Source organism: Fragaria vesca, linkage group LG6 (assembly GCF_000184155.1).
Source record: "Fragaria vesca subsp. vesca linkage group LG6, FraVesHawaii_1.0, whole genome shotgun sequence".
Classification (NCBI taxonomy): Eukaryota; Viridiplantae; Streptophyta; class Magnoliopsida; order Rosales; family Rosaceae; genus Fragaria; species Fragaria vesca.
The window spans coordinates 15,686,233-15,702,893 of record NC_020496.1 but is presented as its reverse complement, the minus strand read 5'-3'; the positions used below and the strand labels follow the sequence as shown (position 1 = coordinate 15,702,893).

General features: G+C 37.4%; 3 protein-coding genes across 3 annotated transcripts; all 3 read left to right on the top strand.

Annotated features, from left to right (window-relative positions):
- Positions 1-6,632: 6,632 nt before the first annotated feature.
- On the top strand, positions 6,633-9,813 carry LOC101298052 (pseudouridine-5'-monophosphatase-like). The gene is made up of 10 exons (XM_004305394.1): positions 6,633-6,793; positions 6,868-7,057; positions 7,333-7,463; positions 7,935-8,004; positions 8,079-8,144; positions 8,395-8,549; positions 8,638-8,715; positions 9,031-9,167; positions 9,365-9,457; positions 9,652-9,813. Exons 1-10 carry the CDS (start codon positions 6,706-6,708, stop codon positions 9,811-9,813), a joined length of 1,170 nt encoding a protein of 389 aa, XP_004305442.1. The 5' UTR covers positions 6,633-6,705.
- Positions 9,814-12,634: 2,821 nt separating this feature from the next.
- LOC101305192 (vignain-like) lies at positions 12,635-13,772 on the top strand. Its single transcript, XM_004303127.1, has 2 exons — positions 12,635-13,064; positions 13,180-13,772. The coding sequence occupies exons 1-2, from the start codon at positions 12,635-12,637 to the stop codon at positions 13,770-13,772; spliced, it is 1,023 nt and encodes a 340-aa protein (XP_004303175.1).
- Positions 13,773-15,182: 1,410 nt separating this feature from the next.
- On the top strand, positions 15,183-16,086 carry LOC101305959. The gene is made up of 3 exons (XM_004303130.1): positions 15,183-15,484; positions 15,558-15,652; positions 15,872-16,086. The coding sequence occupies exons 1-3, from the start codon at positions 15,201-15,203 to the stop codon at positions 15,967-15,969; spliced, it is 477 nt and encodes a 158-aa protein (XP_004303178.1). The 5' UTR covers positions 15,183-15,200; the 3' UTR covers positions 15,970-16,086.
- Positions 16,087-16,661: the final 575 nt, after the last annotated feature.

The following is a 16,661-nucleotide window of genomic DNA, read 5'->3' as shown; positions in this document are numbered from 1 at the left end:
AAGAGATGAGCTATTTGATTGCTTGATGACTCTTCAAGAATTTGACAACTTCTATATTTGTGGTTGGTGAAGGAATCGGCTATTTACAGCTTGAGGATTTTTTACGTGCTTGGGAGGGTTCGGGCTTCAGAGAGATGTCTCTAGCTTGTTTGTTTCTCCTTGTCTTTTGAAGTTTCTCTTGATTTGAGAAGAGGTATTTATAATGCCAGTGTCTCGCTCAATTTGGAATGCGTCAATAACCCGACATTAATCACATTCCTTTTCTGACATTAATCACATTCCACTTCAAGGTGCGTCATAGTCATGTCGTCGTCACGTGCCGGAGGTGCGGCTTGAAGTCCAAGTTTTTAATGTGGACAGATCAAAATGCGTAGAGATTTCTAAAATTTGTAGGAATTCCTAAATTTGTATGGATTCCTTAATTTTACTAGGATTCCCTATAAATGTATGGATTACTTGAATTTGCGGAGATTTTCGAGATTTGTAAGGATTCTCAATTTTGTAGATATTCCTTAACATCTTAATTTAATTGGTACATATTCTTCAATACCAAACTCAAATGGAAGGAAACCTTGAAACATTTTTTCCTCGAGTAGAATGTTTATTCACGGATTTGACAATTAATGATTTTTGGCAACGACCAATTTTGCTCCACATGGTGGGAAGATCTTTGATTCCCTCCATACTTTCCTAATCTCAATTAGGAAATTTCGTATGTAGACAACCCTAGCAATTCGTTATAAATTGAAGATCTCTTTTAAACAAATCATCATCCCAGCGCAACATAATACAATCTCCGACGCCGTCATTGTGTTCCCTTATGTTCTTTATTTTTTCTTTTGTCTTGCTCGAGCTCTAAAATCTCTTTTTTTGCACTAACCGCTTCTCTTGATTTTTGTATTACAGGTCGCAAAGCACAATTGACTCGCCCTAGTCATAGTAAGAGAAATCTCTCGACTAGCACAGTAGAAGTGAAGGTACAACTTCAAGCTTTCTCCGAAAATTTTCTTATTTGGTGTTGTTAGTTTAATGGGGCTTCAAAGTAACTTCTTATTGTTAACTATTATTTGTCAAATTCTGGTATGTGGTTTCAAAGCTTAATTTGTGTCCTCATCAAAGAGGTCCACACCAATATCCACTAGTCCCATTAAACTAGTCACTAGAGTTTTTCATCACTCACTCGTTTCTTGTAACGATTTTAACTAGAGTATCCTACCATAATTTTTACTAAAAAAACAAGAAGCATTCATGAGTGGTACGGTTTGTAATGGTTCTTGTAACAAAAAATGATATTCTAGAGAAAAAACAAATATCAATAGAAAAAACCGTTCAAGCATCCAAGGACCAAGATGTATTGGTGGCTAAACATTAGAGCTTTCTCCAACAAGTACTAACCAACACGACTAACAAAAATGATTCACATAAAATCACTACAATAAGAAATCTAATAAATTAATGAATTTTCTAAAAGTAATTAATATATATATGTATATATATATATGGTGTAGAGTTTTCCTTTTATGTCGTTAATTTCTGGTGTAGAGTATCATAATTAATTTGTAGTACTTTTATATGCATGTCCAAGCATCCGAAACTATGGCTTAAATTGTGTCCTTGTCAAAAATGTGTTTAATAAAGAACATTGAAGTTTTCACCAAACAAGGGCAAAAACAAAAAGACTGGCTAAGGCACTAGAAAAGACTTTGGAACTTTCTCTTGCTCACTTTTGCATTGCTTATAACGATTTCAACTAAAGTGTCTTGCCAGAATTTGTACTAAAAAGAACAAGAAGCATCAATGTATGTATGGTACGGATATGAAATTCATAATTAATTGCTCTTATAACAACCTGAAAAGGAAAGCAAAAACAAAAATCAGTACATAAAATTCATTTAAACATCCAAGGACCCAAGTTGTATGTTCTGGTTGTTAAACATTGGAGCTTTCTCCAACAAGTACCAGCTAGTACAAATTAAAAAATTGATTTACATAGATAATCACTCCAACAAGAAAAATATACATAAACAAATCGAGTGTAGTGGCCAAATTAGTATATATAGGTAACCCACCCTCATCGGTTTTCCATCTCTCATCAACACAGTTTAAGAAATCTTCAGCATTCTAAAACATACTTTCAATTTCAATCCTAGCTCATCTGTAAAGCTGCCTCAGCTTTTTTCTTAATTTTTGAACCCCAGTTCATCCACGAACATTTAGATATGGACATGATGCTCAGCCCAAAAAGGTTCATTAAAATAGCTAGAAAGTTGCATATGAATGATGTTATGGGGAGGAAAAAAATCACATCACTAAGAGAAGTCCGTGGTAGCAAGCCGTGGGATACTGCTGCAGAGAAAGGCACTTTTGTTATATACACCCTTGTTAAGGCGCATTTTGTGCTTCCCTTATCCTACCTTAATAGTTACATATTTCAAGAGCTTTTCAAAATGTCTGAAGAAGAATTTGGAGTATCAAGCAAGGAGCGTATCATATTACCATGTGATTCACTCCTTATGAATTACATAGTCTCACTTGTCAACCTTGGAATGAGCATAGATTTGGAGGAAGCCGTCGTCAACTCTATCATTAGGAGTAGTTGCTCCATATCTAGTCACCATGGAGAACAAACGAGCCAACACTTAACCGTTTGTGGTTACTGATATGACATTTCATGACATATGCATACGAATTTTTTGTAAGAACACATCAGTAAGCAATTAGAAATGTTTAAGATCTTAAAAACTTTATGTAAATGATATATCTAAAATAGAGACGGGTTTTCCTTTTCATATGTTGTCTTTCAGGTGATTCATCAATAAAAGTTGAAATATTTGTTTCTTTAATTGTCATTAACATAGTCTCAATATATAACTCCTGATTCTTTGGCCTTAAGATCTTTGATTATGCTTTGCTTTTGAACCTAAATCTTCTAATGATAAGTGCTTCAACCCTTTCTTCTTTGCCATTAGTTGCATAGGTTTTTATTTAATGCTTTACATCTTAATACAAGTTTTTCTTAGAAATATTTGGACCTTTTGTTATAGTTTGCGATTGATTACATATTAATTGGTAGTCAAGAACTTTTACGTTATCACATCTTCTCGTAATTAAAACTATTGACAAGTAATACAACAAACTTCTTTTTTCAATCGGTGTAATGACTATTTTTAACCTAGAAAGCACATAAGCGCACTGACGCTCACGTTTCGCGCTTCCGAAGCGTAAGTAAAGTGAATCGTCGTGGAAGCGCTAGGAAGCGTGCAGAAACGCAATTCTAGGAACATAAGTTTCAGAATCTTGGTGGAACTGCGTTATTCCAAATTGGAAGTGTGTCGGTGGCTAATTTGTCACAAGCATTGGGGTTATTTTTCGAAGGGGATTATTTGGTGACATATAAGCTTACAAAAAATAGGGATTTGGAGAGACAAAGAGAGAGAGGGAATTGAAAATAACATTCTCATATTTAAATAGCGACAAGCGTGGCCCGTGGATCATCATTGTACCAATACTGTACCAACTTGACCACCTTTAAGGTGTTAGATATTAAATACAAAAGGTCTCGGTATAAATGGGTATGATCTACCTACTTATAAGTTATAACTTAATTATTACGTTTTTGATGTGGGATCTCTCCTCTCTAACACGCCCCCTCAAATTTAAAGAACAAGAAAAATCTCTCAAATTTAACAACTCAATGGTATCAGTCAATATCAAAATGCACAATGTCTGTAAATGTATCTCTAGTAGCAACGCCTTCCATACTTCTAAGTTTCTTGAATTGATCTATCCGTTGTTCATAAATACGGTACAGTAGTTGCCCATGAGAATTTACATACGAAGTCGACATGAGAAATAATGAGTAAAGGATAGATGAATCATCAACAACAAAAAATAAAAATAAAATACAAACAGTTTACCTCATCTTCAGGTTAAAAGTTAGTGTCTTCATACGCACGACCGAATATGATACATCTGGGTTAGAGTTATGAAATTTGTGTTCATCCAAAACAAAAAGATAAAAAGAAAAAAAAAGATTTGTAATTTGTAACAACTTATTGTCCCTTGCTGTAATTTTATATCAGACTATTTTGATATTAGGAAAATGCCCAGATGCACAAAAATATGGTATCCAAAACCCATTCTAATGCAAACCTTTTCCATGAGCTCATTCCAATGATTCTTAAGAAAAAGACTTTTTTATCCTCACCCTTATTGAACTAACCTATTTGTCTCCTTTAACTCACCCTGATTTGAAACTTAGTTGAGGATTAACAATTCAAAACGTGTGAGTGTGTGACTGAAACTCGGAAAATCAAATCACCCCACACCCACACTCCGATTTGTTTCCTATCAATGCTCCATAAAATGCCCGCTCTGTCTCCGATTCATCTTTGACGTCTACCAAGCTCCTTCTGCAATGGTTTGGGTTCATCCCTTGTTCAATGGTTTGGGTTCCTCCCTTGTTCAACACTGAATTTATCTAGAGCGGAGATGGTTGAATCAGAGCTCTCAACTATATGCGGACATATCTTGACAATGACCAATGAACATTTCATTCCTTCAACTTCAGATGGTGAATCAATTGTCTTCTATCATAAGTGAGATCTTCTCCCTGTACACGATTGATACAATTTTATTTTTCTGTAAATGTTCTTTGACATGAGCATCCTGATAGTATCTAAATGTTGATTTGTACAATAATTTAGTTGCAATGTGTTTTGTTTAATTGATGCATCTACCTTATTGCTTGCTAAAACAGCTTTTTTGTGTAACTTTGTTTTAAATTTCTTTAATCGATTGCTTATCATGCTGTTCATTGACAATCAGAAATTTGTTGCACCATGAATGTCCTCTAGTGATTTTAACTTAATTAATGTTATTACAGTTACTACTGCTGAAGCGGAACTGCCTGACTTGCCTGAATTGATTTTCTCAACATTACAACTTGTCGATCATACTACTATTATTTTCTGCTTTGAACTTTGGAGTGCAGGTCTTTTATTATGAGATCCTGAAATACTACCGAGAGGTTTGTAGGACGTCATATTTGGTTAGTGTTGATGTGTGTTGGCAGTGTTGCAATATTCTTATTATCATGAATATTGTTTTTCAGGTGCTGATGAGGAACCATACGAAGATAGCTAGGTAATCGTGCAGCTTATAAGGGACAACAACACCTTTTGGACTTCCAAACTTCCAGAGGATGGACGTTTGCATAATCTGTATTAATTGTTACAGGAGTTGTCATGCAAATGAAAGTTTCATGTAATTACATTAGATGCTTCCCCTTCCCACTTTCTGAGGATTTCAAACAATTCTGGTGAAGAATTTTCTGAACTCTAAATCCTAAGTACTGTTCTATTAAAATAAAAACGAAAAAAAAAGAATTTAACAGTAGTACAAATCTGAAATTTATGGCTAGCAAGATGAGGTCTGTATTCACTGATGACTAGGAGAACAATGCTTTTTCTTCCAAAACGCCTTGTTGGTTTAGTAGACCGGGTTTTCCTTGTCGGAATTATGTGAATACTTTTCGAGCAAGTTTACAAATCTATAATCCTTTCTATGCTAGATGTGCAATCCCAGGGAGGCCTTTAGCTAGTGATAACTAAAGAGTTCTCTTTGAAGTAGCTTTCTTGAGGTTCCAATGGAGTTGTTTCACTTTCATGATTGATAGTGTGTAAGTTTTGCTTGAATAATTGATGAACAAGTTCCTTGCTAGCGGCCAAAGTTGTAGTTTGAAGTGGGATTCTGAAAGAAAAGATTAGGATGCCCCTCTCCACTTGCCAATGCTACGCAGGCTTCAAAAACAGATTGGATATTCGTACTAAGTTATTACCTGCTTGTTTTGACGACTGCAATGCATGTGACTGGCACCAAGCTATGGAGTAGTTTCTTGGCCTTTGATGATCCCTAGTTTTATTCTCTGGCTTTGGTTATTTGTTTCTGTGCATTCTTGGCCGGCCTAATTGTTCCTTTGTTTTTTCAAATGAACTTTGTGAGAGACAAAAATGGCACTCATTCCCTATAAAACATCAGTTGGTTTTAAACGAGCTTCATTGGAAAAAGACACTGGTAAAATTGTTAGAAATACATGTGAAAACTCCACATTTATATGAGAGAACATGTGAAAACATATTCCAAATGGAAGGCACTCTTCCATCTGTAAAACCAGTAACATGATCCACCAAGCATATTTCACCAGACGTTTATACGAGAGAAATGACTTATCTATCACCCTTTTATTCCTAGAACCAAGTAAGTGGAACTTACAAAGTATTATTAATACTAATTTGCTTATGCATTTCTGTTTTTTGCTTTGTTATATACTACTCGTTTGTTACATGATGCTCTAGCAAACGAAGGGTTTTCTGAATAAGTCATGCAAACGCCAAAAGATTAGAACAAGTGCCGAATGATTGCACACGTAATATAAGAGAGGGAGGGAATCTGTCTCTCTTCAATTTGCCTATCTCATCTCATCTCATATCTTTCTCGCATTAAATTCTTATGCGGGAACTACCACAGCACCTTTAGAACAATGCCATTCATCTTCTTCCTCACACCACCCAACATGGTTTATATATCGCAATTGCACCCAACACACAGATGAAAACCAGTTCCAGTTCAATCTCTCTCTCTCTCTCTCTCTCTCCCACTCTTGGAATTTGGAACCAACTCATTGTCAGAGGCGCACCCATTATCATGAGCTGCTGCGACTGCAATACAGAGACCCCAAAACCCAAGATTTTGGCCGTCATTCTCGATTTGGATGGGACCCTTTTGGACACAGGTCTCGAATTCACCATCTCCATTGCATTTGACGTAGTGGGTCGTTCTCATTTCTATGTTTTTCTTGTGCTTCAGAGCGGGCTACAAGGAGCGTCTTCACGGAGTTCTTGGCCAAGTATGGCAAGACTTTGAAGAAGGAGAGGGAAGAGAAGAGGGAGATTGGCAAGACACTCAAAGACTCGTCCACCGCCACTGTCGAGGACTATGATCTTCCATTGACTCCTGACCAGTTCATTGAAGAAATCATCCCCATGTATCAACAAAAGTAAATCCTCTTTCCTCTTTATTTATGTAACACATAAATGCATACATGTTTGTTACTACTGTAGATTGAGTTTACTTGGCACACTCAAAATCATACTTCATCAAAGTTGCTATATATTATGAGCCGTCGTTACAAAGTGCTGCTAGATGTCAGGATAGTGATAACTGTTGAGAATTTTGAATATATGATTTTCTCGTTTGTGCATATTGCTGTGCATTTGTACTGTTGTACATGATGTTTCTAGTGTGCTAAGCTGTTAAGTCGTATACTCTTAGGTGGAAGCACGCGAAAGCTCTTCCTGGTGCTACCCGTCTAATCAAGCATCTCCATGACCATGGAGTACCTACTGCTCTTGCTTCGAACTCCTTGCGCGAATATATAAATGCAAAGATCTCTGTCCATCAAGGTATGTATTAGATAAAAGAAATCGTTAGACCTTCAGGATTCTTGTTGATGATAGCCAATACCATATCAGAGAAAAAATGTGACAAGAAATGAGAAGACGTTTTGCTACTGCCTTTTGTCCTACTATTCTGTGTTATTTGTGTATTATGGTCTTTGAGGGTAGCTTATAAAGCTGATACTTTAGCTACATCCTGTCAAACCATTTGACAATGAACTATTATTGATATACTTGGTAAAGAACTTTTATGTTTCTTGTATAGAGCTTATACATGTTTCCTTTAGGCCAAACAAGGAAGAATAATTCACAATGTAAGATATTACAGTTACATGGACCTCTCTCTGCAGTCTGCACCGATGACATTATGTTCTAAACTACCTTTTGCCTGCCTTATTCTTAGGCACATTTCGTAAAGCACATGTGAGTTGACCTGTGATTTCTCATGTGTTGTGATTTATTTCTTCCTTTAAATAGGTTGGCAGGGATGGTTTTCAGTAATCCTTGGCAGCGACCAGGTTAAAGCGGGCAAGCCCTCTCCAGATTTGTAAGGCAGTAATTTCATAAAGCATTTCAGTTTCCTCTTAATAGATAGTAGTGAACTCACCAAATTGTTTACAGATTTGAAGAGGCAGCAAGACAGATGGATGTAGATGCAGCTAACTGCCTTGTGATCGAAGACTCGATGTAAGAACATTGAAAAACATGCATCTGTGGACTGAAATTTGTTTCATTCTTATGAATACTCTATAAATCTATAAACCATGCAGAGCATAGAAGTATGTGAAGTGTACATTGCCGATTATTTGTGAACTTAAGTTGTCTTTTGGTAGTTACTGATGCATTCATGCAGCTAATGCTGCCAGCATCTCATTTTCCTTCCATTTTAGTTCATAGTAGTCACAAGTGTTTGTTTTCTATCAATGCATTTCAACAGGGTTGGCGTTAAAGCTGCCAATGCTGCCAGAATGGAGGTAGTCGCTGTTCCACCCCATGGTGAAGCTGCTGGTTGTTCTGCGCTTGCAAAGACTGTGCTTCATTCACTTTTGGAGTTTCGACCCGAGCATTGGGGTCTTCCTCCTTTTGAAGATTGTACATCTCTCTTCAGTCTTCATACTGTTTGCATTTATTTGTCCCTGTGCCGTCCCTGTCCAACACTTTGCTTGTCATTTGGTTGCAGGGGTAGATAATGCATTGCCAATTGAAGCAATTTATTTGAGTGGTCTGTATGATAATGGGTTTGTCAATGAAGACACAGGTTTGTGTTCTTTTTTTCTTTTTTTCTTTTTTTCAGAAGGTTCATAAATTAGGTTCTGGGTCACAATGTGCCATTTGGTAGACAAAAAATGCTCCTACATATAGTTACCGTGACATCAACCCTTATTCTTCATAATTTATAGATTCATTTCACTTTTTCTTGGAACTTAGCTTTAATGCTTCTAATTAGAATGGGATGTTTATTCCTCAGTGTTAAGATTGACTAGGAATATTACTTGTTTGGATGCACTGTGGTGTTATGGTTAAAATTTGTGGAAGTTTGCATTCAATTTACTGAGCACGATAAACTGATCAGAGGATGGAAAATCGGCTCTGCCTGACCAAGTTTGGGGAGTCTTCTTTGGATGGGCTGTAGTGGATATGAAGAAGAGCTACAGGGTAGTGGTTGGCATTGGTATGGATCCAATTACCTGCTCTCCTAAGAAAAAGATTGTGAGTGATCAGCCTACGTTGTTAGTTGTTTAAACCATTCAATATTTTTGCAACCGGGTTTATTGAAACTAATTAACTAATCATTAGGCAATTCATAAAGTAATTAAAGAAGAATACTCAATTCTCATTGTGGCTCTTTGTTCCGTTTGATATGCTCCATCTTTGTCTGCTTAAAACTACTTGGTTCTTTGATGCAGCAAATACATCTAGCTAACGGAGGCAATTGCTGTATATCCAACAAGAAAGTGAAATTGCTGCTTGTTGGCTACATCCGTGGACTAAATAGCAAGGTAACAAGTAACAACGTAATTGTAAGGATAAATACTATTTGATTAGAAGACATTGCAGATGTTCTGGTCTTTAGAGATAGTGCCTCCAGTTTAGTTCAGTGAAACACATCTTGGCGGTTAAATCTTCTAAATTAGCATCGCTTTTCAAGAAACCTGTAAAGCTGTAATTTAAGCAATATTATGCATGTGTGCAGGAAGTTACATCTCTGGATGCAGAGTCACTCGAGGAATGTAAGTCCATAGCAAGTGCTGCACTGGATCTGCCAATATTCAGTCAGCATGCTTATGTTCCTCTGTACCCAGATACTTTTTCTGTCGAAGATATGGTTGCCACTGATGAGCTAGGACACTACTGATATGCAGACCTTTTCTTTTACTACAGTGACAAGAAAAAAAAAAAAAAAAATTATGTACTCTATTACAGCTTCGATAATAAATATGCAGTGATTCATTTGTGGAAGTGAAATGTTTGCCATCTTATTTTCAGACCAATATAGACATGCCCACTTTCAGCTTCTATATGTTACACAATTGAAAACATTTCTTGTCCATCCTCTGCAAAAGAAATCAACATTTGTCAGTGTCTGTAAATCCTACCAGTTACCACAGTATATCAGTCCATATTAAGGCTTAGTTTGGTATTGTGGTTTAAAAAGTCAATTTTTTAAAAACTCAGTTTTAAATAAGCTACCCCTAACCTGCTTTCTAAAATCGTGGTTATTTTTTAAGGTAGGAAAATTTCATTGATCAAAGATCATGACGACCAAAACGGTCAAGCATGAACAGTCCGAGGACTATACAAGCAGCTATCAACTACAAATTGAAAAGACAAACGACCAACAACTGCCGAGTGCAATTGTACTATTGCCTTGCCTACAAGTTGCAACCAAAAATCGCTGCGAAAACAACAAAACAAAGAAAGCATCCCAAGCCCTACAAAGCCCCAAAAATTCCACCACCGTTTGAAGCTCTAGACGCCTAAGACTTCCATTGGTGTACGTTTCGACCTACCAAACAGCTTGTGGCATCACTCTTGAGAAAATTCAGGCTAAAGATGCAAAAAAGCCCCTCCAACAAAGTCCAAACTAGGCCCCAGTTAAAAAGGAAAAGCCAACTGGATCAAAGCCCAGTTGTCAATGGCGGACGCAGGTGGGGGCCAGCGGGGGCCACTGCCCCCACTCAGCTTTTGACGTCTGGCGCTTGAAGTCTTTTTTAAATTTTTTTATTTGCTTTTCCCCTACGTTCCGTATCCCACTACTACATATATATATATATATATATATAATATATTATATATGGGATCAGTAGATCACATCAAAAGAGCCCAAAATTAATCAGTAGAGTCCCACTTCGAACCCTAAACCCTAAATTCTAGCATAATTGGGTGATCAATTTTCATTGTTTTTTTTTTTACTTATCTGGGTTTTCATTTTAATGAAAGATTAATGAACGGTGAATTTGGAATCCCTTTATTCTCTATAAAAGAAACAATAAGTCTGTTTAGATGTGTTCATATTAGATGTTTGATGTGGAAAACCTGTAATTTTATAATGTCTAATTAGGATTTCATATGATTAGTGAAAAAAAAACTTCAATATATTCCAGAATAGTATATTGATTAACTAGTTGAAGAGCTACAAAAATGGAGATTGGAGAGGAAGAGGAAATGAATAGTGAGCTGTTTCTATATGTTGCTTAGCCTCAAATTTTTTGCCCCCACTTACGTGACTTTCTGCGTCCGCCACTGCCAGTTGTGGGCTGAAAATCCAACCCAACTCAATGGACCCAAACCCACCAAGTCCTTCTCCCCTACCCAACGAGGACCAGCAAGACTAGCCGGAGAGAACCCCGTTCAACGCCATTCCGGTGGCCGCCCACGCACCTCCACCATGGTGATCCTCCTAGTCCGACCCGCTCGGTCTCTGAAAAGCAAAACATCGATCACCACTACCGGCCAAACAACACAACCCAAGCCTCTGTCCCCACCGCCAAACAAAAACTCAACTCGATCAGGCGACCTTGAAGCTCGACAGAAGGAAATCGGAAAACCGCCTCCTTTCCGTTCCCTCAAAACCAAAAACTAGAAAACCATACAAAACCAATTTGGAATCAGGTTCCACGCCAACAAGGTTAAGCCCCGGTCGCCAAGATTACCCGCAGAGATCCACTGGTTCCACCTAGCAAAGCACCGCTCCACCAACGTCGTCGTCGACCTCAGAAACTTGCGATCAGGGGCTTCCCACCGCGTCTCCGAAGCCGCTGGAGAGTCCACCCAAGCCGCCGTTGCGATTAGGCCCTCACACCCCAGCCGAGATGGAGTCGCCACCGCCCTCCGAAAGGGTCAGGTGATAGAAGTTAATTGTTAATCTTGACGACGTGTTAATCTTGTTAATTATGATGTACTTGGCTTACAAACTGATCAATATATAAACTCAAGCCTGGCTTGATTAAACTCTTGATCATGGAAATGCAGATTAGTCAACATATTCCACGGATGTCTCAGAACTCCTTTTACTTCTTAAAATCGTGGTTATTTAAACTAAAAAGTTTTAGATAAACACGTTTTAAGATTTTACTAAACAGAAAATCTATCTAAAATGGTAATTATAAGTGATTTTAATCCCTAAAACTCGATATCAAACTGAGCTTAAATAGAACATAATATTTAGTCTAATTATACCTTTGGTATCCTGGGTTTAAATTCTTACTAGTCACAAAAGTTCTAATTCTTTCATTCATCTGTAATTGGTTTGTTAACTTGAAAGAACTAGAGCAACCAATTTTCACTGACCCAGAAATGATGAGTTGTAGTACTTCGTATGTTTAGTTTTTAGATCAGCATAACATAACGAAAAATTGGTTTGCTCAGATATGCCAAAAGATTAATCTGGTCTATAAGACTATTAGCATGAGTAAAGGTAAAGCCAATAAACATCTCAAATGGTAGTAAACATTATTTTATTTAAGTTGGCTAGTAACTTGTCCTGACATGAAATTCTATTAGAAGACATTGTGTCATATCAGAACATTTTTATGGGGCGCAAATTTTGCAGAGCAACTTTTGGGGCACGGAGATAACTTAAAAAAGGCCATTGTTTCCTCTATATAAACTGAGCGCTCTACCATTTCATTGTACACCTGCTCATTATTTCATCTATTTCATCAACCTATCCTAAAATGGAGTTCATCAACCACTGCAAATGTATCTATTTGGCCTTGATCATCATGTTGGGGGCCTGGTCTTCTGAAGCTACTTCCCGCAGTCTCCAAGATGTAATAATGTATGGCAGATACGAGCAATGGATGGCTCGTTATGAACGTGTATACAGTGACTTTGACGAGAAGGAGAAGCGCTTCCAGATATTCAAGGAAAATGTTGCTTTTGTAGAATCTTCCAATGGCGAAGCAAACAAACCTTACAAATTAAGCGTCAATAGATTTGCAGACCTTACAAATGAAGAGTTTACAGCCTCAAGAAATCGGTTCAAGGGGCATGAGTGTTCCACAGAGACCACTTCTTACAAATATGAAAACGTTACTGTGCCAGCTACAATGGACTGGAGACAGAAAGGAGCTGTGACTCCCATCAAGGACCAAGGCCAATGTGGTATGCAATTAATCATCTAGCTAACAATATTTTTATAGATGAGGCTCTGCTTCCCCTTTTGGAGTTTGGATTGATTCTACTCTACATGCTAATAATTTTTTATCTGTTTTTACAGGATGCTGTTGGGCATTTTCAGCAGTAGCAGCCATGGAAGGAATCACTCAACTAACAACTGGTAAATTGATTTCTTTGTCCGAACAAGAGTTAGTTGACTGTGATGTCAATGGTGAAGACCAAGGGTGTGAGGGAGGCTTGATGGATGATGCATTTCAGTTCATCAATCAAAATCATGGACTTAGTACTGAGGCTAATTACCCCTATACTGGTGTTGATGGTACATGCAATGCGCAGAAGGAAGCAAGCCATGCAGCCTCAATCACTGGCCACGAAGATGTGCCTGCAAATAGTGAAAGTGCACTGCTTAAGGCTGTTGCCAATCAACCTATTTCTGTTGCCATTGATGCTAGTGGATCCGATTTCCAATTCTATTCAAGTGGTGTATTCACAGGAACCTGCGGAACAAGCCTAGACCATGGTGTTACTGCTGTTGGTTATGGCGTCAGCGATAATGGGACTAAGTATTGGTTGGTAAAGAACTCATGGGGGGCAGAATGGGGTGAAGGAGGTTACATAAGAATGCAAAGAGATGTTGATGCACAGGAAGGTCTCTGTGGCATTGCTATGGCAGCCTCTTACCCAACTGCCTAACACACCATGAAATGAAATCAATACCTACTATCCTTTAATGGGATCCATTATGATATGTACATGAACTTATGCTTGTAACATGTAAAGCTGCAATACCTGTATGAAAAAACAGCAAGTTATATTAATACAAAAATGAAGAACCAGCATGCTAGTTGAATTATCAAGCTATTCTTTCTACAAAAGTTATGTTCTTCTCTGAAGGAAAAAAAAAAAAATTGCATATTATTAAAAGAGACAATCGCTATGTAAATTATACTGCGGTTTCTGTTATCATTAATTATTGAGCTAATGCTACTTCAGACTGGAGCCCTATAATTTGAGTTTCTTTTATCAGTATATATCTTGTACTGAACAAGACTGGATGCTTTTCTCTCTGCTTCACTTTCTGTCCCATACTCCCATTTGTCATTCCATCACATATTTTCTTGATTGCATGGCCAAAAGTGTACTGAGCCATAGTCTTTTCATATAGGATTATGTCAACAATACAAAGATTCATTGGATGAGTTCAATAATAGGTCAGACAGAGGTAGCAGTGCTTAGGCCTGCTGCTTCATAGTCATGAGACCTGTACTAATTAAGTCATTGTTTTTACCCCGAAATAATTGCTTCTTAGAATTGATATTTAAAGTTACAACAGTATGAAGAAGAACCAATTTAGAAATTCTATTGCAGGCACTGAACTGATTTGTGATTCCCTGAAGTGAAATACCTTTCTAGCTCTTAGTTCTTTTGTTATGGGGGAGATAGATTGTTTAAGTAGTCAATATCTGAATTCTAAGACATAAATTGGTTGTGGTGACATAGTGCCAAGACTACTAGGGGTTTTTCAGAGACTATTGCCACAAGCAGTGACTGAATCCATCAGCGCTGGCGGGTAATGGTTCTGTTGTATTTCCAAAGAGATTGTTTCAAGTACTGCTGTGCTTCTGGAATCTGGCCTCATAAGAGAAGGCCAAGAGGTACAACAATACTAAAACGGCTGAAAGTCTGAAACTGAAACCTGTTTTTAGTATACAATAATAACATAATGGAAATGTATTCATAATCAATCCTAAATACAATTAACTCCTTCTTCCATGTGGTAACTCATCAACAAGAGAGAAAGATAATGAGTCATTGATCAGGTCAAGTTCTTCATTCAACAAAAAAATATAGTGCATAACACAGCTCCTAAATATATGCATTATGGAACTGAAACAATCACTCCAACAAGAAACAGGCCTTACTTAAAGAACTGTCATCAATAATTGTCTGGAAATTAATTTCCAAGACATTTAACACTTGGTAGTCCTCATAGAGGAAAAAAAAAAAAAGTAGATGCACCATCTTGCATGTGTGGTGCAGGCTGCCAAGTGACAAGAAAGAATGGCATAAGTAAGAATGACACATGCAGAGTTACTTATGTCTGTAACATATTTACAAAAGATGGCTTTAGCTGTTCATAACAAGCGGGAACTTCCTTTTCCAAAATCTTCATCCTGTCAGCTGTTTACAAGATCAGTGTATCAAAATATGAAGAAGACAGCTTCATCAATCTCGCTTCTTATTCTTGTTCTCATATTTGCAATCGTCATGGCCGACGCTTGTGCTCCTTCACCCTCTTCTGCTCCTCCTCCGGAACCTCCTGCTTACATCGTTTACACTTTGAAGCCGGAAAATGAGGAGCCTAAGGCCTATCACATCCGAATCCTAACCGCGGTCCTTGGCAGGTCTGCTACAAATATCTCTCTCACTGCTGCTAAATCATTTTGTTGAAATTTTGATTTTGAAACATGCACACAGTGAGGAGGCTGCCGAGAAGGCTCTAGTTTACAGTTACAAGATTATCCCTGGATTCTCTGCTAAGCTCACTCCAGAACAGGTCACCGAAATCCAGAGTACGCCCTTCTTTCTCTTTGCCCGTTCATCTTCGTGATACTTTATCCCCTAATGCAGTTTAGATTCTGTTGAATTTGTGAATTTGGGGTTGTGACCAAATGGTGATAGCGTTGTATGCAAAAATATAATGGATCGGTTTCTTATTGGTCTTCTGTTGATTAATGGTGATTATTCGTAATTCACAATAATAATACCTTGGCCTTTATTTCTACTGGCAGAACAACCTGGGGTTCTTCAGGTCCAACCAAACAGGACATACAAACTACTGGATTCAGGACCTCAGATCTTACCAAGGATTAATCTGAAGCTGCATTAGATGGAACTTAGCTCCATACGATATGATAATATTCTTACCATTAATGTAACCAAAGAATAATTGCAAGTTTGCAAGCACCAATATATCCCTAATCAAATGTTATAATTATAGCAGAGCCAAAACATTATGTTATGCATGTGTATAATCAGAATCAACTCTTTTACTCTTGGCATGCCTTGCTTCTGCCTTCTAGATAGGTTTTAGAGACTTTTTTTTTGGTCCGAAAGGTTTGAGAGACCTAAATCACTTCAATCTTGCTCTTCTTGCTAAGCAATGCTGGCGGCTTCTTATGGAACCTAAGACGTAAGGGCATCTCCAACAATTGGTTTAAAATCCAAACTTATATTTAAATTTAAGGTCACCCAAACCAAACCTATAATTATTCATATAAATTTTGCATCTCCAAACCATTGATGTAAACAGGGCCCTTCCAATGAGGGATCCCTATTTTAAGCCATTTATAGTGATAGGGCATTACACCAACTTCCCGATTATAATTTTACATCTCCACCGTTCATATCTTAGGTCTATATGAGTAGATCACCTCTACAAAATTTCATATGATTTGGTGATCGTTAAGGCTTTCAAAAGTTCAATTTAGTTTTAATGACCTTCAACGGTTTTAGTTTGACATAAGCTGGACCGTTCAAAATCATTAAAAACTAAATCAAACTTTTGAAAGTCTTAATGAT